The following is a 27,498-nucleotide window of genomic DNA, read 5'->3' as shown; positions in this document are numbered from 1 at the left end:
AAGCAGTTCTCAGACGGAGACTTGAAGCCAGCTCTACCTCTTGGCAACATTTGCCAAAGGGACTGAGCCCATTCGTCTTGGCAGCGTGGTGTAGCGGTTAGAGCGTCAGACTAGAAGCTGGGAGAAACCAGGGTTCAAATCCCCGTGAAGCTCGCTGGGGGCGACTTGGGCCAGTCGCTGCCCCTCTCAGCCTAACCTCCCTCACAGGGTCCTTGTGGGGATAAATTGAGGAAGGGGAGAGCCATGCGTGGCTCCTTGGAGGAGAAATTGGGATAGGAATGAGTTGCTCTGGGACGCCACCACAGCTCAAGGGGGATGGCAGGATCTGGATTGGGGCCTCGGGTGAACCCTTGGTTTAAGCAAGGAAGAGGAAGGACCTTGGTGGGACCCCGCAGGCAGAGCCCACCCAATTCCACAGGGCAGGAGGAACTCCCATCCCAGGTCCCGCCTGAAGGACGGAGCACCCGGAGAGGGGTCAGAGGCCCCAAACACCCCCTTGCAAGGTGTCGGAAGACCCTGAATGCAGACCTCACAACCCTGGGACTCAGTATCCACCGTCTGAGAGAGTTCAACAGCCCAAGTCCCATTCCCACCCACCTGACATAGTTGTATTAGATTCCGCAACAACGAGGGAACGTGGCGATGGGCCTCCGAGGAGACATGGCAACTTGTGGAACGAAGCCTTGTTTGAGAACCACATTGGTTTGGAGATTAAACGCAATTAAACAGACATTTGGTGCTTCTGCTGGGAGTGGGTGGGGTTGCCGAATATTGATTGTTGTATAAATAAGTGAAAACAATAAAACATGTTTTTTGGGGGGGAGAACGAAGAGGATGCAGTCTGCTGGAGGAGAGGGAGCCACATCTTTCTGTCTCTCAAGCTCCCTTATTATTTTGCCTATTGAATGCTGGAAGTTGCTTATGTAACCTTGGTATATTTCTAGTACGGAAACATGTTTTTTCGTATGCTATTGCATTTGCCATTGTGTTGTTTTGCTGTGTTATTAAGAAATGGCTTCCTGCACGGTTTGGTTGTGTTCCTGATTCGCACTTTGAGCATGATTTTCAGCATCAAAGAAAATGAATGAACAGGAAGGAAGGAAGGAAGGAAGGAAGGAAGGAAGGAAGGAAGGAAGGAAGGAAGGAAGGAAGGAAGGAAGGAAGGAACTGGGGCCAGAATCTCCTCCTGCAAAGTCTTGCTGAACCCCAAAGACAGGTTGCCTGCAGCTTCTACAGACCGAGGGCCAGGGAACCCCAGATTTGGGTGGGGAGTGGTCTTGATACGGAGAGAGGAAGGAGGACAGGAAGGCAACTCCTTCCACATGGAAGTCCTTTTAAAGGGGAGCCAAATACTTACGCCTCTTGGCTGCACATGGGGCTCAGTTCCTGAAAGTCCCTGTGGGGAAAGACAGGAGAGAGAGGAGATGTCAGAGTTTGAGATCCCACTTGGAGGCCCACCTGGGCTCAGGTGCAGACCTGCCACCAGGAAGGCCAAAGGGGGCGCTGGTTCTCAGCTCCGTCCTGGCAGTCAGGGTTGAAGGCAAGCGCTGATTTGGGAGTCCAGAGACCTTTGACCTCCAGTTTTCTGACTGAGTTTCAAACACCCATCCCTGCAAAGAGCTGTGAGCTGCGCCATTTGGGGAACTGCTATAAGCTCAGTAGCTCCCCAACGCTTTCAAGCCCCCGTCCCCTTGGCTCCATGAACTCATCCCCAGTGCCCCCGACCCGATTAAAAAGCATTATTCAGAAGAACAGCAGTTTGCACGGCCCACTAAGGAAGGTACTAGTACAGCGGAATTCAAAGCAGTAACAATTAATTGCGCATTTATCGAAATCCCAATTAAAAGTACTTAGTTTAACTTGACAAAACAGATGAACTCAGTTCCGTGATACCAGTTTTGCAAAGTCTGGTACTCAGTTAAACCTCCAGCGCCCGCCTGCTGCCCCCTTCCCTCCTAGCACCCCCCAGGGAATCCCCAGGGTGTGATACCATCTACTCTGGTGCACATGGATGGGGGACCCTCCTGAAATGTGAGGATGACCCCAAGCAGCCCCCTGGGCCCCTCCCCTCAACCGGATCCTGGCTTACTCCTTGGCAATGGCAATGCAGGTGACCTCCTCCTGGGCCCGGCAGCTGGCTGTCCGGCGGATATTGCTGCAGGCGAGGAGAAGAAGCAGAGAAGGGAGAGAAAAAGACAGAAGAATTAAGTCTACGCCAGGGATATTGGGGGGGGGGCTGTGGCTTTATTCACAACTGCCTGCCAGGAAGGGGGGTCCTCTCCAAAACAGAGGGCCACCAACCCCCCCGCTTGACCGCTTACTGCAAAGGTTTTCAACCTTTTTGGGTCTACGGCTGCCTTGTCCAACTACATTCTTTCTGTGGCAACCCTGGGGGGCTCAGGAGCCCAGTTGCGCCACCCCTTGCCTGCAGAGCTGGCAGCCCCTCACCCTTTTTCAAACACCCTCCCTCGTGGCGTGTTCCCTCTCCTTGGGAGTCCTCTGGGCAGCCACTGCAGTGTGCGCGGGTGCAAATATCCAGAGTGGGGGGGGGCCAGGTGGGATTGCTATGAGGAATTATGAAATATGGAGCAAGCCATTGTGTCCGCCATGAAAGCATTGCGTTGACTGGGTTTGATTCATTGACAATAATTTCTGATCAAATCCCACAAGCCTCTCGACCTCTGCCATTTGCTTTCTCTACGCCTAACAGGCACGTATCAGCATTCTGGAACACAGACCAGTTGCTTCACCAGACATCCTCAGTACATAAAGATAGTAGGTTACTTTGATGTAGTTTGTCAATCTTTAGATAGATCTTAAGGGCCAGGAAGAGATTTCACAAGGAGATGGCAAATACTGCCATCCTGTTTATTCCTGTCTATGACCTCTGGGGTTTCCTAAAAGCATTCCTCCTTGCTTCGTTTTTTATTTACTCTGAACTACGTATGCATGCTCAAGTAGGAAATAGTTTCTTCTAATCTGACTTTGTCCCACTTGGGGTGTTTTGAAATGCTCAGAGGAAATCTGATTGGTTCTTAGGAACACTGTGTAAAAAGTTCTTTTGTGAATAAAACGACCTGGGCCGAGGGGTGAGGGGGGAATTATTATTGGCACTCCTCCCAGAGTCTTGCTGGTCAAGCCTCGTGTGTATTCTATTAATCAGAGTCCAATCCTTCCTTGCTTTGGGAACGCTGCAACGGAGGCCAGAGTATATTTCACCAGGGTTGCCTGCAGCACCCCTGACCATCATTTAGGGCACCCCAGGGTGCCAAGAAGGCACACGGGTTGAAAACCACTGGCTTACCGGATGAGGGACAGCTCCCCAAAGTGGTCCCCAGCCTTCAGGATTCGGATGTGCTCCTCTTTCCCCTCCACGCTCCTTGTCACCTCCACCTGCGGATCCCAGAGAAGGCATGAAGCAGACTAAGCAGGTGTGAGGCTGGCCTCCCCAGCTCCCTGCTGCCCCATGGCCAGGGAGGGGGGCAGTCCTCTCCCCACCTGTCATGGATATGGCTGGCCAGGGACTTCCCTGGAGGTCACTGCAGGAGGCCTGCCTATCCTGCTGCTCTTGGAAGGGACCCCCGAGGGTCATCCAGTCCAGCCCTCGAAATGGAGAGAGGCTCTCGACCCTGCCAGAGCACGCATGCAAGAGCCCAGCTGGAGCAGAGGGCGGGGGGAGGTTCTGGGGCTCTGTGGAAGGCTGGCAGTGAAGTTGTGGGGGGACGACACTGGGCATTCCCTCTTCAAAAAACTCTGGGGTGGAGCGGGGGGGGGGAGGGAAAGGATGGCCTGGAACCCACCTGTCCACTGAGAATGAAGAAAAAGGTCCTCCCCTCGTCTCCTTCCTGGATGATCATTTCATCCTGGGCGAAGGTGCGCTGGAGGGGGCAGAGAATGGGATGCTGCAACTGGGCACCAGTTTACCCACAAGGTCGCCTCACCCCACTTGTGAGCCCCACTCCACTGCTTCGATCGGCGGCAATGGAGCTGCCACAGAATACCCATTCCACCTTCGTAAGAACCTGGGGAACCCCCTGCCCCTTGACACTAAACAGGCACTTTCACTGTACTCCTTTTGGCACCTGACGTTCTTGATTAGACTTACCCACCCAGATGCAAGATCAAAATAAAGAACAAAAATAGAACAAATCAATAACTCCCGGTCCCCCCCCCCACACTTTAAAAAGGATATAGGATGTCAACCAGCCCAAGGCCTGGTTGAAGAGGGACGGTTTTGCCTGGTGCCTGTATAATGAAGGTGCCAAGCGAGCTTCCCTGGGGAGAGCATTTCACAAATGGGGAGCCACTGTAAAAAAGGCCCTGTTCTCACGTTGCTGTGAATTTTTGTTGTTTTAGTGATTTAACTTTTGGTATTTTAAAGTATTGTTGTAGATTTTTCTGGATTTTAAAAATCTTTTTGTAAACTGCTCTGAGGTTGTCCCCCCTTATTTCTTTTATGAAATGAAGAAATAGCTATGCACAGAGGGAGGGGAAGGAGAAGCGGAGTCTGTGTGACCACTGCCCATCCGCCTTGGTAAAGGAGACCACAACTCTGGCCAGCTGCAGAGCAGGGCACTGACCTCCCATGCCAGGCCAGTAGCAGAGGTGAGAGGGGGGTGCATGGCTACCCAGACCACATCATTTTGCTGCCCCCCAGGGCCCAGGCCTTCTGTGCCCCCCCTCTGCCCGCCCCCTGAAGCAGCAGGCTCCTCCTGCCCAAGAGGAGGTCCGGCCCTTGTTACCTCCTCGGCAGAGTCCAGCAGCTGGGACAGGGCGGCATCTGACAGGCCTTGGAGAGGCTTCACCCTGGAAGAGAAAACAGAAATGCCCTGGATATCCCAGACGCGGAATCATAGAGTCGGAAGGGGTCCTCAGGGGTCATCTAGTCCAACCTGCTAGGACGCAGGAATCGCAACAAAAGAATCCCCCAGGCCTGCAAGCCCCAACACCAGGTGGGGTTGCCCAACTGTGGCGAAGAAATGCACTCGCCGCATGCTCAGTGGTGCCCTCTCTTCACTGGGCAGTCAGTTCTCAAGTCCTAAAGGGAGCCCATCTGCCCTCAGGCCACTGGTTTGTCCTCTGTCCCCACACCATCCCAGGCAGGCAGCAACCAGAGACCATGATGGGCATTGCGGAAGAAGGAGGTGTGCGATTGTGTTTGAGAGAGAGAGAGAGAGAGAGGTTTCACAACAGGTTTGCCCAGAGAAGGGAGACCAGATTCCTGCTTGGAACAGCTAAGGGGTGGGGGGTGTCCAGCTGCTTTAGGGGGGGCTCCCCGGCCACCCTCACCCTCACCTCCGCAGGCCGGCCAGCACCTCTGCCCTCTGCCGCTTGGCATTCTCGGTGATGATGGTGCGGTACGTCTGCCGGTCAATGGCCCATAACTCCACGAGGGTGAGCGCTGGGGGGAGAAAAGCAGGGCCGGGGTTGCATTGAGGAGACAGGCGACCCCAATACCCCCCCCCCCCCGATATCTGAGCCCCTCCCTGCCAGGCAACTCTGCACTGGCCCCGTTTGGAAAACAAGAAGAGGCAGGCCGCCCCCTGAAGAAAATGGGCGGCTGAATAGCTTAAGGGGAGCCTGCTGGTTCTAGGAATCATGGTAGACTGCCTCTGGAGCTGGAGGTTAATAATAATAATAATAATAATAATAATAATAATAATAATAATAATAATATATTTATATCCCACACTCCCCAGCCGAAGCTGGGCTCAGACTGGCTAACAACAATAAAAGTAACACAACATTCTAAAATCAATTCAGAATCAAATCAATTCAAAATCAAATTAATGTCAACCATTGGGCTAGAGTTCTGTGAGGATTGCCAAAGGAGGGAGTCAGGCTGTGCCCTGGACAAAGGCCTGGTGGAACAGCTCCGTCTTGCAGGCCCTGCGGAAAGATGTCAAGTCCCGCAGGGCCCTAGTCTCTTGGGACAGAGCGTTCCACCAGATCGGGGCCACGGCCGAAAAGGCCATGGCTCTGGTTGAGGCCAGGCTAACCTCCCTGTGGCCTGGGACCTCCAAGATGTTTTTGTTTGAAGACTGTAAGGTCCTCCGCGGGACATACCAGGAGAGGCGGTCCCGTAGGTACAAGGGTCCCAGGCCGTATAGGGCTATGAAGGTTTAAACCAGCACCTTAAACCTGATCCTGTACTCCACTGGAAGCCAGTGCAAAGGGGCCCCCGTCTAGTCCATCACCCTTGAAATATACTCAGAGTCGCAAAGTGATTTCATGCTCTTTATTCAGCTCACAGTGGTGAGGAGGAATGAATGAAAGTCCCCTCAAAGTATCTGCTTTATATACATTATTTACACAATGGGCTGCACATGATTGGCTAATTCCAGAATTCTACTGTAAGCCAATCAGGTTGTGGATTCACTTCTATCTGGAGCATGATTGGGTGGTTCCTGCCAACCAATCATACTGCTGCATTGTTCTAAGACCAATCAGACTGCTGCCTTTTGGATCCTATTGTTCTAGGACCAATCAGACCGCTGCAGTTTGGATCCTATTCAATTCAGTACATAACAACCCTGTTGTCACTGTGGCCGATCAGATGCCACAAAGGGAAACCTGCAAGTAGCATCTGAGGAAAAGAGCATCTCTCCTCTCCTGCAACTGTGCAAGAAGAGGCAAGCCGGCTGTCAAGGGGTGTGGCGGTTGCTCGAGAGTAACCAGGCAAGACTCTGTCTCTTGCAGGCTTTATTCTTGGTGCAAAGTATTCACAGTGAAGAGCGTCGTATGTTCATGTCTGGCTCAATCGCTAGCAGGATCCGGGAGTGGTTGGTTTTGGTACCTCCCCCAGCATAAAAGTCGCGTCACCCCCAGCCTTTTCCGCCCCTCCCTGCGCCAAAGACTACAGCGCAGGATGGGCGCTGGCAAGGGCACGCTTCCCGCCTCTCCGGCTTGCTCAGGCTCAGTGTTAAGGCTCTCCCTGGCCTCCTCTGGCCCCTGCACTTCTTCCCTCCTCGCCGGAAGAGATATTTTCGGAGGCTCCCGATAACATAACTGCCCTTCCATCTCTCGCCTCTGAGTTGATGGCAGTTTCCTGACACCGCCCCCTGAAGAAAATGTCTGGCTGAATAGCTTAAGAAGAGCCAGCTGGCTCCAGGAATCTTGGTAGACTGCTGCTGGAGCTGGAGGTTCCATTAGACCCTCAGAAGGGCCCTGTTGGGTCAGGGCAAAGGGGGCCTCATCTAGTCCATCACCCTGTTCTCACAGTGGCCGACCAGAGGAGCACAAGAGCATCTCTCCTCTCCTGCAGTTTCCAGAAAATGGGATTTGGACGCACGGCTGCCTTTCAGAGGCGCCCCCACGACCCACACGCCAATGAGCCAAGGGGCCTGGCTGCCCACATCCCTTGCCCCGATACCTGCCCGGGGTGGGGGCCTCCCCTGCGCAAGAATGCCCCCTGCTTCACCATGCACTTCTCCCCACTCCTCACAAAGCGCAACTGACACATGCCAATGTCATAAATGCGCGCGAGGGTGTTGCGGAAGGCAATTTCCAAGACGCAGCGTGGGCAGCTCTCTTGCCATTAACTTTCTCAAAAAATAACAACCACCGTTGCATCTCGACTGGCAGCAGGCTGCATCGCAAGAGGCCTGCCACGCTTCAGATGGATGATAAACATGGCACCGGAAAGTCTTCGTTCCGGAACTAAAGCCAAGGACTGGAACTTAAAAAGCAGGGCCTCCTCCCCATGTTTCTGATCCCCCCCCCCAAGCAATCTTCCGGAGACACGAGGGACGGGAGAAACAGGGGAGGCTGATGCAGCCTCTGTTCAATAGGTAGAGGATGCCATTGTATCATCGCCATGGCAACAGGACAAGGATGCCCCAGTGGCTGGCTGGCAAAGGCAGGACCCACGGAGGAATTTGCCCGCCTCCTGGGCCCCAAACAGGCAAGAAAGCCGACACTGGTGGGGCAGAGACCCACTTGGGGCAGACCCACTGCTAATGCGGGGGGCTTGCTAAGTGGGTCAAGTCTTACCCAACACTTGGTTCCCTCCCGGCTCTCAGCCTCATTATTTCAGATAAGTGGAAACCGTTTCCCCAGCTGCTCCGTGTTATGAGGAGCTGCTACCGTCAAGTTATTACATAAAAGCTCACACTCCCCCTTTTGTAGTGCATTAAAAAAACTTGAGTGGTATCTGGGGCACAAAAGCTTCTGCCTCAATATATTTGTTCATTTTTTAAGGCGCCACAGGAGCCGGGATGACGTGCCGTGTTTGGGTTATTATTCTGGTTATTATTTTCTTAATTAAACCTTTTCAGGGGAGAGCAGCTGTGGCCACGGCTGATAACCTCGGCACTCGCATCCCCTGATCTACTCCGGGGATCCGACAAAAGGAACGACTTGTTCATGCAGCGCAGAGTGAAACTGCGGAACTCCCTCCCACAGGGGGGGCAGCCATGGACTCCAGCCGGGACGGCTGTAAGAGAGGATCGGGCAGATTCATGGAGAAGGAGAGAGCGGCCCGTGGCTAGTAGCCAGGATTACTATCATTATTTATTAAATTTGTATTCTGCCCTATACCCATGCAGGTCACAACATCTGGTACGCAGGATGAGACCCTATCTGCCTGCGGACTGTCTCGCCAGAGTGGTGCATGCTCAGGTTATCTCCCGCTTGGACTACTGCATTGCGCTCAAGTGGGGCTACCTTTGAAGGTGACCCAGAAACTACAACTAATCCAGAATGAGGCAGCCAGACTGGAGACTGGGACCACATAACACCAGTCTTGAAAGACCTAGATTGGCTCCCAGAATGTTTCCAAGCACAATTCAAAGTGTTGGTGCTGACCTTGAAAGCCCTAAACGGCCTCGGTCCTGAATACCTGAAGGAGCATCTCCACCCCCATCGTTCTATCCGGACACTGAGGTCCAGCTCCGAGGGCCTTCTGGCGGTTCCCTCGCTGTGAGAAGTGAAGTTATAGAGAAGCAAGCAGAGGGCCTTCTCGGTAGTGGCACCCGCCCTGTGGAACACCCTCCCACCAGATGTCAAGAAAATAAACAACTATCTGACTTTTAGAAGATATCTGAAGGCAGTCCTGTTTAGGGAAGCTTTTAATGTTTGACCCATTACTGTATTTTAATACTGTGTTGGAAGCTGCCCAGAGTGGCTGGGGAAACGCAGCCAGATGGGTGGGGTATAAATAACTAATTATTATTATTATTATTATTATTATTAAATAACAATATCAAAACACCTAATAACAGCTATGCTCTGCCTCCTCAGTTGAATCCCAGTTGCTGAAAGGCACAAGAGGACCAGATCCTGCCTGCTGGGATCTGGTAGGCACTGTGAGAACAAGTTGCTGGGCGGAGTCAAGGAGGCTTACAGCTAAAACGGAAACAGCAAGATGGGCCATTGGTCTGATTCTGCCAGCTCTTCTCTTGCTCTTACGCAGCGGTAGGCAACCTAAGGTCCAGGGGCCGGATGCGGCCCAATCGCCTTCTCAATCCGGCCGGTGGACTGTCTGGGAATCAGTGTGTTTTTACATGAGTAGAATGTGTCCTTTTATTTAAAATGCACCTCTGGGTTATTTGTGGGGCATAGGAATTCGTTCATTATTTTTTTCAAAATATAGTCTGCCCCCCCCCCCGCCACATGGTCTGAGGCTGGAAAAGCTTGCTGACCCCTATGCACCTCCTGCCATCTGGAGAGAGCAGGATTCAGAAATCCCCCCCCAGACACCCAGGAAAGTTGCAGTGGGACCTGTGGGTGGGAAGGGGCAGGATGGCCTGACCCACTCCAAGGGGTCAAGAGCAGCCGCAGCTGGTGTCAGGGGCAGAAGGGGGCAAGGAGGGTCCCAGGGACACCCCCCCAACACACACGCATGCACACCGCCTTACCTGTGACGGTGGCCGTGCGCCGGCAATTGTACAGCACAGCCAGCTCCCCAAAGACGTCCCCCGGGAGCAGGCGGCGGAGTTGGCGTCCTTTCTGCGTCACGCTCAGCTCCCCTTCTGCAACGGGAGAACAAGGGCGGGTTCACACATGCACACACAACACGCCTGTTCTTGCCACTTTGGAAGCTCAGCACTTGTAGAAGCCGCTGCCGGGTGCCAGGTGGTTGGAAAATGTCTTGGGGAGGGGGCTGGGCAAAGGGTGGGAAAGAATCACAGAATGGTAGAGTTGGAAGGGACCCTGAGGGTCATCTAGTCTAACCCCCTGCAATGCCTCGGTCCAGTAGACCTGAAGGAGCGTCTCCAACCCCATCGTTCTGCCCGGATACTGCGGTCCAGCGCTGAGGGCCTTCTGGAGGTTCCCTCACTGCAAGAAGCGAAGCCACAGGGAACCAGGCACAGTGCCTTCTCAGTGGTGGCAACCAGCCTATGGAATGCCCTCCCACCAGATGTCAAGGAAATAAACAGCTGTCTGACTTTTAGAAGACATCTGAAGGCAGCCCTGTTGAGGGAAGTTGTTAATGTGTGACATTTTAATGTATTTTTAATCTTTGTTGAAGCCGCTGCCCAGAGTGGCTGGGGAAACCCAGCCAGATGGGCAGGGTACAAAATAATAATAATAATAATAATAATAATAATAATAATAATAATAATAATAATAATAATAATAAATAAATAATCTCTGACAGGTGGACAGCTAACCTCTGCTTAAATTCCTCCAAGGAAAGAGAGGTCACTGCCTCTCAAAGGAGCACAGCTGTCAATGTTTCCCTTTTTTAAAGGGAATTCCCTTATTCCGAATAGGATTCCTTGCAAGAAAAGGGAAAAGTTGACAGCTCTGCAAAGGAGTCCACTCCACTGCCAAATGGGTTTTACTGCCAGGAAGTCCTTCCTGATGTTTAGTTCAAATTTTTCTTGTAAGTTGAATCCATTGGTTCAAGTCCTCCCCTCTGGAGCGGGAGAAAACCAGTTTGCTCCGTGTGGCAACCCTTGAGATATTTGAAGATAGATCCCGGGAACTTCGGTTTCCCTTTGCAGGGACCCCCAAGGGTCACCCAGACCTACCCACTGCAATGCAGGAATCCCAGCTGAAGAACCCCTGACAGGTGGCCATCCAACCTCAGCACCCGAAACAAACTACAGTTCCCAGGATTCTCTGGGGGAAGCCAGCTGCTTAAGGAACGCACTCTGTAGCAGCTCAGTGGCACTCTTCTTTTCCATCCATGGAGAAGGGCCTCGGAAGAGGAGCACTGTAGCCGCTCTGGCTTCCCAGCAGAGGCAGGAAATTGCTGCTGGTGTTCTTGTTCTTGTTAATTAAATGTGCATACGGCCCTATTCCCATAGATCTCTGGGCGGTTCACAACATAAAACCACAATATAAAAACCACAAAACACAGAATAAAAATAAGAACAGAAACATACACAAAAGAACCCCCAAAATACATTTTAAAAGGGCATCAGACGTCCATCACCAAAAGGAACTTTTTCGCCTAAAGGTGTCTAATGAAAGCGACTCCCCTTTAGAAAACCAAATGGAGCCCCTCTCCCTTTGGGGTGCTTCCGAGCTCTAAAATTCTGTGATTTGATTGGTTTTAGGCAGGCAGAAAAAACCTCTTTGGCCCTGGGTGCAAGGAGGCGCAGCCAAGAATTCGGGGTGTGTGCATGGAGGGGCCATCCCAACGCAGGTGCCCGGGGGGGGGGGGGTTGGCGCTGCCTGCGGATCATCAGTCCTCCTTTGGGTCTGGAGTCTTCCAGGCCAAGGAGGGCGCTGGGCTCTGGAGTGGGGCCCTCTGTCGCCTGCTCACCAGCCACGATGTACATGGTGTGCCCGTCGTCCCCCTCGGCCACCACGGTGCCCCCAGGCTGGTGCTGCTCGGGCACAAAGCTCTCCACCAGCGGCTGGCTCTTCCCATCCCCCAGGCACCGCAGGAATTCGCTGCGCTTGACCGCGTCCAGGATCAGGCCGGTGTCCCTGGGGAGGGAAGAGGAGGGCATTGGTCGCCATCCCAGAATCACAAGCTCGGCTCTTGCCCTCCCTGCTTCTGAATCCCAGTTTCTGGAAAAGGCGCTTGCGGGTTTCCCACAATGGGCATCTGGTTGGCACACGGTGAGAACAGGATCCAGGGCTCCTTGGGTCTCATCCATGCACCAATTCTCATGTCCCTCTCATCTCCAGCTCGGCCACCACCTGCCTGAGCAGAGCAGCCCCACCTGGCCAGGCCACCCAAGGCTTACCTGGGGGACTTGGGAATGCAGGGCAGCTGCCAGTCGCCATCGGAGTCCAGGGGCTCGGGGACAATGCCGTGGCCTCGGCTGCCCCTGCGGGCATCTTCCACTGGGGACTGGTCCAGAGCGCTCTCGCCCGCGGGGTCCCTGGCCTCCTCCGAGTCCCCAGCTGCGGCCAAAGAGGAAGCAAGAAATGATAAAATTTGTAACTTATTTTAAGGTAAAGGGACCCCTGATCGGCATAGTTCATCGCTTCTCTGAGTTATTCAAGCCCCTTTGCCACGGCAAGGCACTGATCCATGAAGGGGTTCCATAATTCAAAAGCATCAATTGACGCTTTTGAATTCTGGTGCTGGAGGAGACTCTGGAGAGTCCCATGGACTGCAAGAAGATCCAACCTCTCCATTCTGAAGGAAATCAGCCCTGAGTGCTCACTGGAAGGCCAGATCCTGAAGCTGAGGCTCCAAGACTTTGGCCACCTCATGAGAAGAGAAGACTCCCTGGAAAAGACCCTGATGTTGGGAAAGATGGATGGGTTGGGAGGGGCCTGAGTCCGAAAGCCTGGACAGCCGAGGCTGCCCATCACTGTGGACAACATGGAGCCAAACAGACTGAGGATCCGACTCAGTGGAAGCCAGCTTCCCGTGCTTCTGAAATCATAGAATTGCAGAGCTGGAAGAGACCCCCAAAGGTCATCTAGTCCAACCCCCTGCAATGCAGGAATCTCAGCTCAAGCACCCAGGACAGGTAGCCATCCAATCTCTGCTTAGAAACCTCCAAGGAAGGAGAGACCACAACCTCCTGAGGGAGTCTGACCCACTATTGAACAGCTCTGACTGTCAGAAAATTCTTCCTGATGTTTAGTCCGAATCTCCTTTCTTGCAACTTAAAGCCCTGGGTTCGAGTCCTACCCTCTGCAGCAGGAGATAGCAAGCTTGCTCCCTCTTCCATGTGACAGCTCTTGAGATATTGGAAGATGGCTCTTCTATCTCCTCTCAGTCTCCTCTTCTCCAGGCAAAACATACCCAGCTCTTTCAACCGCTCCTCATCAGGCTTGGTTTCTGTGCCCCCCCAAAAAAACCCTCTCCTTGGTGTGCTTCTGAAGATTGGGGGGCATTTGGGCAGCCTCAGTAGGGGCTCCTATGCCTTAGAGACCTATGGGGCAGGAAGAGCTGGGGCCAGGCACCTCTTGAACTTAACACTCCAAAGAACATCAGAAGAGTCTGCCAGATCCGGCCAAAGGGGGCAGCCCCTATGAGAGAGGACAAAGAAAGGTCTCTGCCCCAAGGCAGCGGCAGCCTAGAAATCCAGACAAAGGAGCCAGAGGCATTCAAGACAGTCGCTGCTTTGACTACAAGGAAAGGGCTGGGGTGGGCAGATTACGTGGGGCACCCCCTAGGCGGCAGGCTGGGTGACGAACGGATCAGACCCACAGGAAGAGATTTATGAAGAGCCACTTGGCAGCAGAAGGGGCTCCCCCGGATGGTGGTGGGTTCTCCTTGGTCACAGATTCCTGCATCGCAGGGGGTTGGGCTAGATGACCCTTGGAGGTCCCTCCCAACTTATCAGTTCTACCGTTCTGTGATCCTTTGCAGATCTTTAAACAGACATTGGACGTCTGTCAGTCAGGGATTCTTGAGCTGCAATTCCTGAACTGCAAGGGGTTGGGCGAGGTGGTGCTTGAGGGTCCCGATTCCCAAACCCCAAGATCTTTTGACATGCCCATCTCCCCCCAGGGAGCCCTCCTGCACAAGCACCATTGAGATGAACGGGAGCCCATGACGCCGTGCTTTTGCAGGAGAACTTCCCGGCAGATTGTGTCCCATTGCGATGAAGGAGAAGGCGCCCGAGGTTTTGCCTGCAGACCTGGAGGTCTCGGAATCCCAGAATGATCTTCCGCCACTTCTGTGCGGAGGGTGAGATTCCTCCACAACCTGTTGCTCTTTCAGTGGAACTCCAGAGAGAGAGAGAGAGGGGCAGAAAGGGGGCAGCCCCAGCTCTTTCTGGGGCCCCCTCTCCTCTGACCCACACAAACCCCCCAACCTCTGTCCCAGGGTCTCCTTACCAGCCTGGGGCAGCGCCACGCTCTCCAGGAACTCCTTCTCCTCTTGCAAGCGCAGATCCCTCAGGCGGAGATCCATCTCCTTTTTTCAGGGGGGGGGCAGATTTCAAGAGGCGTCAACTCCGTTTTCTTCGAGGCTGTCAGGAAACAGAAGAGTGCTGGGGAGGGTGAAGAAAGACACCCCCCCAGTAGTTCCCCACTGCCATTGATGCCAGCTGGGGGGGCAGTGGCACCATTTATGCCAGGGACCCCCCATCTCCCCAGGAATCTCTGGGACTCCCAGCCAGGTATGGGGCATGGGAGTCTCTAGCAGCTCTCTCCGTCCTGCCAGCACCCAGAGCGCCCCACGCAGTCCCCAAACCCCGTTACCCCACACTCCGTGCCACCCTCCCCAAGGCGGCACCTGTAGCCCAGCTCTCAAGCGCTGCCAAGCGCCCGGGTGCCTCCGCTCTGCCGCCGCTCCAGCTGTCGAGTGAGGGGCTGGTGGGCGAATGAGTCACCCCAGTTTCTGTGGGAGGGGGGAGGGGGCAGGGGGGCGTGCCAACATCCTCGCTTGGGCATGGCTGCAGCGCCGCTAGCTCCCTGCCCTCTGAGCTCCTCCGCCAAACATGATGCCAACCTGTTGCCAGGGCAACCAGCCCAATTCCAGCGCCTTTCACTCAAGCGCAGGATTCTCCCCAGAGAATGCAGGGGGAGGGGGAAGGCAAAGCAAAGTGGGGAGAGCTGGGGGAGGGGGGCATCCGTCCTGGACTGTGGGGGCAGGGGGGGCAAACTCTATCGCTGATGGAATAGGAGTGGGGAGGGAAGGGGGCGTCAAGCAGAGCCAACACTGTGCCCATTCAGTCATATTGCCGAATCAGAGCGTTGTGGAGTAGGAAGGTACCCAGGGGTCATCTAGTCCAACCCCCTAACTTGTCCTAAACCACCCAGCTCCACAGAGAGAAAGGCAAGGCAGGGGCGACCCAGGAGACACAGCAAATACTCTCTCCACCCCCAAGAGGCACCTATATGCCAGCAGGTGGCTTGAGGCAACCCTGAGACAAGTGGCAGATGCCAGGCTGACGTGCCAGGGCCCCAGAGAGGCAGCTACGATTTGCGGTCTCAGCCTGGCCAGCTCCTCCAGGGTGTAGTCCAAGACAGAAAACGGCGCAGGAGACTTCCACAAGTCAGCCCGAAGGAAGGGCCACGGGTCGCTCAGGCACAGACCACCTGCTTGGCATGCAGAAGGTTGCCAGGTGCGCAGGACTGGGAACTGCCCACTACCTGGAACCCTGGGAGAGCTGTTGCTGCTCCGGTCAGTGTGGACAAGACTGAACTATATGGACCAAGAGGCTTGACTTGGTTGAAGGCAGCTGGTAGCGAAGGAGAAGAGGGTGCCTCTGAGCATGTCAGAAGCACGAGAGCCGTGGGGCAAGCAGGTGGCAGCTTCCAGGGATCTGGAAGGGGCTTTACAGGGGAGGGGGGCTAAGGCCCAGCACCTCCTGCCGGAAACAGATCTGGCCCTGACTGGGCAGGCAGATGAAACTCCCCTTGGGGCCAGCTGGATGCCCTCAAAGGAGCCCTCAAAGCTCTGCTCTGCTCTCTGCCTCTGGGCCAGGCCAGGAGTGGGCACCTGCCACCTGGTGAGGGGGCACCTCCATGCCCTCTAACCTTTCTCCAGTGAAAACAGGGACATCCCACTCCACATCAGGAATCTTCTTCTGGCTTTGATCTCCCGCACAAATGGACACCATATACCTGTACGCACAGAGATCTGTTGCCTCTCTGCGTCCCTCGCAGGGCTGTTGTAAAGGAAAGATGTGCAAGCGAAGAGATCGTGTACAACACCTTCCACAGACAAATGGAATGAAATAAAAAGGTGGTGGTGAGCTGCCTTGAGGCTGCCAGGGGAAAAGGTGGAATATATTAATAATACTAATGGAAACTGTGAGAATGAGCGTTTCCTTCATCTGGAGCACTGAAGTTATTTTCAGGAGAAACAGGACTCCACTTTCCCACCTACACACCCAGCCACCACTTTGAATTCTTCTCTGTGGAGGAGGAGGAGGAAAAAAGGAAAACCAAGATATTCCGGGATCAAATCAGAAACTGGGACAGCTCTGTAATTCCGGGGCTGTCCCTGCAAAATTGGGGCATTTGGAGGGTCTTCACCCCCCCCCCAGAACATGAGGAGAGCATGCTGGATCAGGCCAGGGTCCCATCTAGTCCCGCATCCTGGTCTCACAGTGGCTGAGGGGATGCCTGTTAAAAAGGTCAAGGACCCCTGGACGGTGAAGTCCAGTCGCAGACTACTCTGGGGTTGCAGTGCTCATCTCGATTTCAGGCCAAGGGAGCCGGTGTTTGTCCGCAGACAGCTTTCTGGGACATGTGGCCAGCAGGACTAAACCACTTCTGGTGCAATGGGACACCGTGATGGAAACCAGATCGTACAGAAACGCCGTTTACCTTCCCACCACAGTGGTACCTATTTATCTCCTTGCGCTGGTATGCTTTCAAACTGCTGGAACTCTCAGCGGCCTTTGACACCATCGACCATAGCATCCTTCTGGACCGTCTAGAGGGGCTGGAAGCTGGGGGCACTGTCATACGGTGGTTCCACTCCTTTCTCCTGGGCCGTGTCCAGAAAGTGGTGGTGGGGGGTGAGTGTTCAGACCCCTGGGCTCTCACTTGTGGGGTGCCTCAGGGTTCTGTCCTCTCCCCCATGCTTTTTAATATCTATATGAAGCTGCTGGGAGAGATCATCAGGGGGTTTGGGCTGGGTGTTCATCAGTATGCAGATGACACCCAGCTCTACCTCTCTTTCAAATCAGAACCAGTGATGGCGGTGAAGGTCCTGTGTGAGTGCCTGGAGGTGGTTGGAGGATGGATGGCGGCTAACAGATTGAGGTTGCATCCTGACAAGACAGAAGTACTGTTTTTGGGGGACAGGAGGCGGGCAGGTGTGGAGGATTCCCTGGTCCTGAATGGGGTAACTGTGCCCCTGAAGGAGCAGGTGCGCAGCCTGGGAGTCATTTTGGACTCACAGCTGTCCATGGAGGCACAGGTCAAATCTGTGTCCAGGGCAGCTGTTTATCAGCTCCATCTGGTACACAGGATGAGACCCTTCCTGCCCGCAGACTGTCTTTCCAGAGTGGTGCATGCTCTGGTTATCTCCCGCTTGGACTACTGCAATGCGCTCTACGTGGGGCTACCTTTGAAGGTGACCCGGAAACTGCAACTAATCCAGAATGCGGCAGCAAGACTGGTGACTGGGAGCAGCCGCTGGGACCACATAACACCGGTCCTGAGAGATCTGCATTGACTCCCAGTACGTTTCCGAGCACAATTCAAAGTGTTGGTGTTGACCTTGAAAGCCCTAAAAGTAGACCTGAAGGAGCTTCTCCACCCCCATCATTCTGCCCTGACACTGAGGTCCAGCTCTGAGGGCCTTCTGGTGAGTCCCTCAATGCAAGAAGCAAAGCTACAGGGCACCAGACAGAGGGCCTTCTCGGTGGTGGCACCCGCCCTGTGGAACGCCCTCCCTTCAGATGTGAAGGAAATAAGCAGCTATCTTCTCTTTAAAAGACATCTGAAGGCAGCCTGTTCAGGGAAGTTTTTAATAGTTAACGCTGTACTGTTTTTAACACTTGATTGGAAGCCGCCCAGAGTGGCTGGGGAAACTCAGCCAGATGGGCGGGGTATAAATAATAAATTATTATTATTATTATTATTATTATTATTATTATTATTATTATTATTATTAGGTTGGCCCGAGCACCAGAGTCCTCTCCTCTCTTGTGGTTTCCCGCAACTGGCATTCAGAAGCACTGCTGTCTCTTTTAAAGCCATCTAGGTTTGTGGTTATCACTGTCTCCTGAGGGGGTGAGTTCCATAGGTTAACACTGCACTGCATAGAGAAGCCATTTCTTTCATCTTTCCTCCGTCTTCAGCTTCATTGAAAGTCTGTAGGTTTCAGTGTTAGGAGAGAGGAGGGAGAACAACTTTCCTCTGTCCACGCCTTGTGTAATTTTAGAGACTTCTAACATGTCACCTCTTACGGAGAGCTTGACAAAATTCAGGATGGCTGGAGCTTGGTTTTGAGGATGTCCAGCTGGGCAGGGGCTGGAAGCTGCCCGGTGCGCCTTGTGCCCTGGGAGAGCAGCGCTGGGTCTCCTCCTCTGGGCGTGAGCTTGCTAAGCAGGCTCCGAGTTCCAGTTCTCCATCAGGAGGACTGAAATGCCCCTCTGGCCCCAAAGGCTTTCTGGGAAATGGTATATAATGAGTTAAAGAAAATGTTTAAAAGTACTTTTGTTAAAAAACCAGAAGCCTTTTTAGTGGGTGAAGGGATGCTAAGTGAAGATAAAAAACTGTTTATGTGTGCAACAACTGCGGTAAGAATTCTTTTAGCCCCAAAATGGAAACAAGAAGAAGTACTAAGGGAAGAGGAAGGGCAGAGGAAGATGATGGACTTTGCGGAACTGGCGAAGCTGACGGGAAAAATCCAAAACCGGCAGGATCAAGTATTCTAAAAGGACTGGAGTAAATTTATACGATATTTGAAAGATTATTGTAAGCAATTAACATCGCTAGCAGGAGTGTCTGAAGACTTGTAATGAGAAATTTTCTACCTTTATACATCTGTTTAAATTTTGAGTCATTCTGTAATGAGTGCAATTAGAATTGGAAAACATACAAAATGCAATGATATAAATTTAATTTTGAAAGCCATGAGGCTGGAGGGAAGGCAGTCGATAGGATCTAAAGAGCCAGGGCGGTAAAGTGGATAATGATGATGTGAATGTATATAATTAAATGGAAAATAAATAAAAATTATTGAGAGAGAGAAATGCCCCTCTGCCCCCTCCCCAGACTCCCCGCCGCTTGTCTTCTGTTGCTTGGACCAGGGCAGAGACCTTTTAAAGGAAGGCTCTTGGCTGAGACTCCCACCCCCTGAGAAAACCAGGCTGTGGGGGCACCCCCCCATACACATAAGGGCTTTCCTGCACATCCAAGGAGAATGTCTCAGAGACACACAGGGGAGACCCCAAGACCCCTGGAAACATTGGGGACACCTGCCCCCCACCCCAGAGACCACCAGCCACTTCTGGGAATCCCAGCTCCAAAGCCACATGCGCCTCTGAAGAGCCCTGCAGCAGGGGCTGGATCAGGCCCAAAGGGGCCCCTCTAGTCCAGCCTCCCAGCCCGCCAGACGCCCCTTCGGAAGCCCAGGAAGGGGGTGCAAAGGCAACAGGCCTCCCCTCCCTGCCTAGTCGCCCCCAGTCTCCTGCCTCTGACGCTGGAGGGCGAGAGTCTGCCCTGGGGTGGAAGTGGGGTGCCCTCTCCCCCCCCCTGCGCCCACCCCTCCCTCTTCCTCCAGCCCCCCAGCCCCATTCCCTGCCCTGAGCAAACCTGGGGGGGTTCCATGTCAGCGCTGGAATCTTCCAAGTGTCCCTGAGCTCCTGGCCGGACACACCCTGCCTGCAGGTTAGGCATTAACTCAGGAGGTGGACGCCTCTCCTCCCTCTCAGAGATGCCTCTCCAGGAAGAGCTGCCTTCGCTGCGCCCCACTGGCGGCAAGGAAAGGGGGCCAGGAGCCCAGCTGGACACCCCACAAATGACAGAACCAGGAAGGGGTTGCCATGGCCAAGCCCAGAGGGGTGGCTCAAGCTGGGAAGGGTCCCAGCTCCCTTGTGACTGCGGCAAGGCAGGGGGTCCTGCCCCACAGCTCCACTGCCATTGTCCAGCCCGCCCTGCGCTCCAGAGGAGAACCTGGTCTGTCCAGTCCAGCATTCTGCTCCCACCATGGACAACTAAACGCCCATTGCGGGAAATTCGAACACAAGAGCAACTCTCCCGTCCTGCGGTTTCCAGCAGGTGGAATTCCAGAAGCATCGCTGCCTCCGACCGCAAAGGGCTTTACTACACACTGCATGAAAAAGTCCTTCCCTTTACCTGTCCTGAATCTTCCAATGTGCTTTAGGGGCTTGGGAAAGGGTCTTTTCTGTGGTGGCCCCTCAAATGTGCAACTCCCTTCCGACTGAGCTGCGTCTGGCCCAAATCTCTCTGCTACTTAAGTCCCATCTTTTTCCGCAGGTGCCGGCAGGAAGGGAGGCCTGATTGCTGCTGCTGCAACTGCTGCTGCTGCCTGCAATTGCTCTTCAGTGAATTGCTCTTCCTGGCTGTTAAGGATTTCATGGTCTTTACGTGTTTTTTATTTGCTTGCCTGTTGTAATTCTGAGACTTGGGCAGAGGGGGATATAAAATAACTAAACAAACAAATAAAAAGGGCAGGCAGCCTCAAGCACACAGATAATATAGTCAAGTGTCCAATATAAACAAATAGCATCCTAAAAAGGTACTGGCTACTCTCTCAGTTATGAGCATTTTTGGTAATACAATATATTTTCAATTTCATTGTTCTGCATGGGACAATGACAATAAAGATATCATATATCGTATATATTTTCATTTGTCCCACTGCCTTGCAGTACATCTCCAGAAGAAGGAAAGGCTCAGGAGTGAACTCTACGCAAATCCAGAGTGGAGTCCCTAAGGCGGTTGGGTGGCGCCGTGTGACCTCCTTCCCGCAATTCATGCAGCCAAACTGGTGCCAAATATCTCGCTCTGCTTTCCTTTGGACCCCATCAGCCAGGCCTCCAGACCCAGGACCTCCAGACACACAGCCCCAGGTCTCTTGGGTGCTGCCGTTTCTCCCTTCTCTCTCGGGACAGACAGGTGCCAGCAACCATAGTCTCACCACCGCCATATATTATGCATGCCGTTCTTCTGTATTCTGTTATTAAACAAGTTCATCTGTCTCCATGTGTGTTTTCTAAGGTTCTGACATTCAAAAGCCCAAATTACTTCCGTTACTCCTTTCAGCGGGGAGAAAGCACAGGGAAAGGATGGCTGCCACTGCCGCTTCCTTGAAATCCCCAAACGGTGCACGGATCTCTCAGGCAACCATTCCTTTTCCAACCTCCCTCCTCTTTCTTGTTGGGGAAATTGCTCTGTTAGCTTCACCAGGGTTGCCACAAGACACTCAGAGGGCTCAGCATCAGTGGGCTGGACTACAGGACCCTTCAGATTTAGGATTCTCTGTTTCTGTGCTCCCTTCCTCAAAGGGAGGGAGGCACCTGAGTTTTCTGGCTCAGGCACAGAGATGTCTATGGCCGACCAAGATGCTTATGGGCCTGTCTCTCAGCACACGCAGATCCGCAGAGGCGGCACACAGCAATGTCTGGTGAGTTTAATGCCAATTTCCCCCCTTTAAGAAGTAGCCAATGGACTATTATGTATGACTTTTGTGCAATTGCACTAGATGCTCAGGGTTACTTGAATATGCTAAGTGTTTCCAGTTTCAGATAACCGGACTTGAGCTTTTGACCAAGGATGCTCAAGGAACGAAGACTTAATTAACAGCTCACAGCTGATTTGAGGGTGCTTTGCTCCTTTTTGTTTTGGTTTTGTACATGAGTTGGACTTTGTGAAAACAAACTTTCAATATAATAATGGTTGAGCGTTTTGTATGTAATAAAGTTTTATAGTTTTCCCCAGTCCTCGATGGGGAAAATTGGTGGATTATCTGAAAAACATATGTGGTGTAAATACAACGCTAGTGGGATTTCAAGAGGCACTGTAAAAAACAAATAAGTATTGTTTATTAGAAATAATGGGAGTAAGGAGGAACAATGGCAATACGAAAAAAGGGAATGTGTTTTAAAGGTATAAATATGGATGATTGTCAGAGACGCTGAAGGAAGTCCAAAACAGTCATAATTTGTTGTATTCGAGATAAAATGTATAACTGGATGAAAACTAATAAAATTTATTTTAAAAAAAAAGTTTTATAGTTGAAATTTAACTAGTATTTTTAATAGTTTCTAAAAAAGAGAATTGCATTGAATGCTTCATTTTATATAATCTTTAAAGAAGCTCTCAAGCTAAGAGAAAATTAATAAAAGTGTAAAAGTAAAAAAAAAAAGCAATGTCTGGTGAGCTTTCCTACCTGAACAAAATCTGGTCTTTAGGCTCTCCTGCAGATCCAATTCATTTCCATGGGGCTTGCTTTCCCCCCTCGTATCTTGGGCAACTTGGGAGGCTGTTCTGGAATGATCGGGGGGGGGGGAGGTGTGCTTACATTTTTATTGTTGCATAACTAAACTCTGTATATTTAAAGCTCTGGTTTTCCCAGTAGTGATGTGTGGAAGTGAGAGCTGGACCATCAAGAAGGCTGATCGCCGAAGAATGGATGCTTTTGAATTCTGGTGCTGGAGGAGACTCCTGAGAGTCCCATGGACTGCAAGAAGATCCAACCTCTCCGTTCGTTCTTAAGGAAATCAGCCCTGAGTGGAAGGACAGATCCTGAAGCTGAGGCTCCAAGACTTTGGCCACCTCATGAGAAGAGAAGACTCCCTGGAAAAGACCCTGATGTTGGGAAAGATGGAGGGCTCAAGGAGAAGGGGATGACAGAGGACGAGATGGTGGGACAGTATTCTCGAAGCTACAAACATGAGTCTGACCAAATTGCGGGAGGCAGTGGAAGACAGGAGGGCCTGGCATGCTCTGGTCCAGGGGTGCACGAAGAGGCGGACACGACTAAATGACTAAACAACAACAAAAATGAACACTAAAACAAAACAGAGAGGAACAGGTGGGTGTTTAGAGGCTGACAGAGTCACTGTGTCCACAGACAAGAAGATGCAGAACAGGAGCTTTTCTTCCACGGTTGAAGAGAGTTTTAAAAGGTGTTGATTGCCATCCTTTTCATTTTTGCAAGTTATGCAGCCGTGCCACACAGAGCAGAAATCTAAATTAGCTGCCGCTCTCTTGGAGGAGAGGATCTTGCGGGTCAATTTTTCAGCAATTGCTCCTTGCCATAATTTCTGGTGCCGGGGAGCCAAAGTCAAGTAGGCAGCCACCCTCTCATTCTCCACTGAGACCTCCTGAGCATCATAAAGTCTCGGGATTTAGCATCAGTCCTGACTCTTTCTGAGCTGCTGATTCCAAGAAACGGGATCTCATTCCTGTACGTTAACAACCCCTTTTTATTGCCAGGGTCTGTCTCCATAGCTAGTTGTTTGAATAAGTTGAAATAATAATAATGATAATAATAATAGTTAGTTGCTTGTTTGCATGCAACTTTGGGAGCAGAGCTAAGCTCCTTTTTGCCCTCAACCACAATTTGATGGAGCTAAAAGACCAAAAAAACCGCACTTAATTTTTTTTTATTTCATTGTAAAACTTATTTATTTTTATTTCATTGTAAACCTTTAAGCGGTTTACAAAAGCATAAAGCATTAGCATAAAGAGGTGTTTAAAACCATTCAAAATATTATTAAAATCAAATAATAGTTTGAGCAAACTGCGGGAGGCAATGGAAGACAGGAGTGCCTGGTGTGCTCTGGTCCAGGGGGTCACAAAGAGGCGGACACAACTAAACTACTAAACAACAACTACTACTACTACTACTACTAATAATAATAGTTTATTATTTGTCCCCTGCCCATCTGACTGGGTTGCCACTCTGGGCAACTTCCAACATATATAAAAACACAGTAAAACATTAAACCTGAAAAAGCTTCCCTATACAGGGCTGCCTTCAGATGTTTCCTAATTGTTATAAAAATATTATACCCAGAACAAACTTAATTGGTCTCTAAGGTGCTACTGGACAATTTTTTAATTTATTTCGACTGCATCAGACCAACACGGCTACCTACCTGAATCCTTACTCATCTCCTTAACATCTGGTGGGAGGGCTTTCCACAGGGAGGGCGCCACTACCAAGAAGGCCTGCTACTGAGAAGATAAAACACATGTATTATTATTATTATTATTATATCATCTGTATCCTGCCCATCTGACTGCATTGCTCCAGCCACTCTGGGCGGCTTCTGCATGTAACTTCTACATGTGTGGATAGACTTTTCTAAAGAAAAATGTTTTTAGCAGGTGCTGAAACAGTGAAGGCACCTGTTTGAGGTCAACAGGCAGGGAGTTCCCAAGCGCAGTTGCTGTGCTATCAGAAGATCCATTTCTTACAAATGCAAAGTGGATCTGATGTTGCACCTGTGACCAGTGCCAGCTCAAAGCACTTGTGGGGGCTCATGGGGAGTAAGGCAACCTCCCAAGGGCTATATAAACCGACCTTGAACTTGACTCAGCTGCAAATGGGGAGCCGGTGCAGATCTCTGAGCGCTGAGCTGCGTGCTGATTGGTTCTCACACCCGCCAGCAATCCTGCTGCAGCTTTCTGCACTGACCACAGCTCCTGGACCCAGTGCAAAGGAGGCCTCCCATAGGGTGCACTGCAGAACTACTATACAGTATAAATATTTTGCATCATTATTCCTTCATTGCAGCGGGTTGGGCTAGATGACCCTTGGAGCCCCTTCTCTTGTTTTTTCTCCGCCTCCTCTAGAGAGAGAGCAGAGGCAGGCAGTTGGCGCATAACTGGCCTGAGCTGCTGGCCCTGCGGCAGGCTGGCAAGGGAGAGAGCCTTCCCTGCGCCCTTTGGATAGGAACAAGGTCCCCTCGGGTCATGCAAAAGCCTCTGTACTGAGAGGCGGGAAAGTCGAGAGCTCCCCCTAGGGAGGAAAGAGAAGCAGCAGAGAGATCAGCTTCTGGCCATCGCATTTGCAGAAGACCCGCTGCAGCAGGAAATCCAGTTTTGTGTTTCCTTTGGTGATCCGTTGTAGCCAAGTAAGATGGTCTTCCATGAACAGTGAGTCCATAAGTGACTGTGGAGGCCAATTCTGGATCCACACATCCTTCCACAGTGGGGACATTGGTTTCTGGGCGGGAGTTGATCACGGGGTGGATTTGCCAAGCATGCCTTCCTCTCGGCACACTTCTCCCTTGCGTCCTGAGTTTGAGTGCCTTCAAAGCCCAGGACACCTTTGGTCAAGGCTGTTCTCCAACTGGAGCGCTTGCAGGCCAGTGTTTCCCAATTGTTGGTTTTTATACTACATTTTTTTAAAAATTGCCTTGAGACAGTCTTTAAATCTCTTTTGTTGACCACCAGCATTACGCTCTCCATTTTTAAGTTTGGAGCAGAGTTGTTGCTTTGGAAGACGATCATCAGGCATCCACACAACATGACCAGTCCAACAAAGTTGATGTTGAAGAATCATTGCTTCAACACTGGTGATCTTTGCTTCTTCCAGTACACTGGCATTAGTTCGCCTGTCTTCCTAAGTGATGTGTAATTTTTTTTTGAGACACCATTGATGGAATCTTTCGAGGAGTTGGAGATGGCCTTTATAAGTGGTCCATGTTTCACAAGCAGACAGTAAGGTTGGTAGTACAATAGCTTTGTAAACAAACATTTTGGTTTCCTTGCAAATGTCCCAGTCCTCAAACACCCCGCACTTCAATCGGGAGAAAGCCGCACGTGCAGAGCTCAGGCGGTGCTGGATTTCAGCATCAGTTTCGGCCCTTGTGGAAATAACTGCCCAGGTGGGAGAAGGGATCAACATTTTCCAGCATTACACCATTGAGCTGGATTTGTGCACTGCAGAGGGGTTATTTTGTACTTGTTAGTGCAGTACTTGGATGTTGAGCAATTGGCCAAGCTTTTCATAAGCTTCTGTGAAGATATTTAGGATGGTTTGGAGGTTATCATCTGAGCATGCGCACACACTACGTTGTCATCAGCATCCTGAAGCTCTAAGACGGAAGTTACAGTAACCTCACTCTTTGCTTTCTGCCTGCTCAGATTAAAGAGCTTTCTATCTGTTCGATATGTGATTTCTACTCTTGTGGGGTTCTACTCTTTGACAACGTGTAGGATCATGGCAATGAAAATAATGAATAGAGTTGGGGCAATAACACAACCCTGTTTAATACCTGATCCCACTGTGAATGGTTCACTTTGAGAGCCATGGTTATCTGCGATTGTTGTTGTCATATTATCATGGAGGAGCCGAAGGATGTTCACAAATTTATCTGGGCAGCCGATTTTCATAAGGACAGTCCATAGGGCATTATGATTTACAGTGTCGAAAGCCTTAGGTCAATAAACGCCATATACAGGGGTTGGTTTTCCTCCCTGCATTTTTATTGAAGCTGTTGAGCGGTGAAAAACATGTCCACTGAACCCCTAAAAGGCCGAAAACCATTTTGGGATTCAGGAAGGGTCGCTTTGGATGTTCTTAAGAGACAGTTTGCTAAGATCCTTGCAAGAATTTTGCCAGCTGCAGATGCCTTGATAGTTTCCAGGCCAGGGATTATCCCTCAGGCAGAGGGGCTGCCGAGTAGCTGAGCTCACAGGTCTAGAGGAATTTCTGAAGTTTTCCCAGTGAGCCAGTACAGAGATACATTGATCAGTGAATTCTTACATTTGGTATCGTGCAGCAAAGGCCTTTTGAATAGCTAGGAAAAACTGTAATGAAGTGTTTTGGGGGGACAAATCACAAAAGTGATTGTGCTGGTTTGGGTAGTGGGCTGCATGTGCATGATATCTGCTGGAGGGGCAACCCCCCCCAACCTGTACATAAATTCTTGCAACACCTTTCTCAAAGAGATTGATAATTTTGGCATCCCTAAAGTCTGCTGGGATCTCCTCTCTCGCCCAGATTTTTTTGACGAGCATGTGAAGTTGTTGTGTAAGTTCCATCCCACCCACTTTGAAGACTTCAGCAGGTATCCCATCAGGTTGGCTGGCTTTGTTGTTTTCCATTTGATGAATGTTGTTGTTTAGTCGTGACCCCCTGGACCAGAGCACGCCAGGCCCCCCTGTCTTCCACTGCCTCCCTCATGCTGGTAGCTTCGAGAACACTGTCCCACCATCTCGTCCTCTGTCGTCCCCTTCTCCTTGTGCCCTCCATCTTTCCCAGCATCAGGGTCTTTTCCAGGGAGTCTTCTCTTCTCCTGAGGTGGCCAAAGTCTTGGAGCCTCCCTGTTTTCACCCAAGTCCTCTCCAGGGGCCAGAGGAGGTGGACTAGTCCTGCCTTCCTTTCCTTCAACAAATCCCACACCTAACCGCCCCCCCCCCCAGTTCTTTTGCATCTGAATGGCCAAGAGCTGATTGCTGTGGCTTTTTCTGCAAATGGGCAAGAGACAATTGGGTGGGAAAGTCTGAAAAGGATCTTTCTCTCAACCTACATTTGCCATCTTCTGTTGCTTCAACACTAATTATGGAATTGTAGAGTTGGAAGAGACCCCAAGGGACATCTGGCCCCACCCCCCACCCCACATTGGACAAGGACATGAGAACTGTTTCATTGTTGTTGTTGTTGTTTAGTCGTGTCTGCCTCTTTGTGACCCCATGGACCAGAGCATGCCAGGCACTCCTGTCTTCCACTGCCTCCCACAGTTT

The 27,498-nt window shown here is 51.5% G+C and overlaps 1 protein-coding gene across 2 annotated transcripts in view; it reads right to left on the bottom strand.

Moving 5' to 3' along the window:
* LOC309365686 (cGMP-dependent protein kinase 1-like) overlaps positions 1-19,683 on the bottom strand; it is a 32,397-nt gene extending 12,714 nt beyond the window's left edge. The window contains exons 1-11 of one of the 2 annotated variants that reach the window (XM_081904007.1): positions 19,588-19,683; positions 14,203-14,336; positions 12,147-12,306; positions 11,717-11,883; positions 9,858-9,971; positions 5,296-5,401; positions 4,743-4,806; positions 3,801-3,878; positions 3,305-3,393; positions 2,090-2,155; positions 1,358-1,396 (exon numbers count right to left, since the gene is read on the bottom strand). In XM_081904007.1, coding sequence (XP_081760133.1) covers positions 1,358-1,396; positions 2,090-2,155; positions 3,305-3,393; positions 3,801-3,878; positions 4,743-4,806; positions 5,296-5,401; positions 9,858-9,971; positions 11,717-11,883; positions 12,147-12,306; positions 14,203-14,278 — 959 coding nt within the window. In that variant the 5' untranslated portion in view covers positions 14,279-14,336; positions 19,588-19,683. Of the gene's footprint in view, positions 1-1,357; positions 1,397-2,089; positions 2,156-3,304; positions 3,394-3,800; positions 3,879-4,742; positions 4,807-5,295; positions 5,402-9,857; positions 9,972-11,716; positions 11,884-12,146; positions 12,307-14,202; positions 14,337-14,602; positions 14,773-19,587 lie in introns of those variants that run through there. The other variant, XM_081904006.1, reaches the window with a different exon arrangement.
* Positions 19,684-27,498: the final 7,815 nt, after the last annotated feature.

Source organism: Podarcis melisellensis (genome assembly GCF_964234715.1).
Source record: "Podarcis melisellensis genome assembly, chromosome: 3".
NCBI classification, from domain to species: Eukaryota; Metazoa; Chordata; class Lepidosauria; order Squamata; family Lacertidae; genus Podarcis; species Podarcis melisellensis.
The sequence above is the reverse complement of the archived record's forward strand: the minus strand, read 5'-3'. Positions and strand labels throughout refer to the sequence as shown.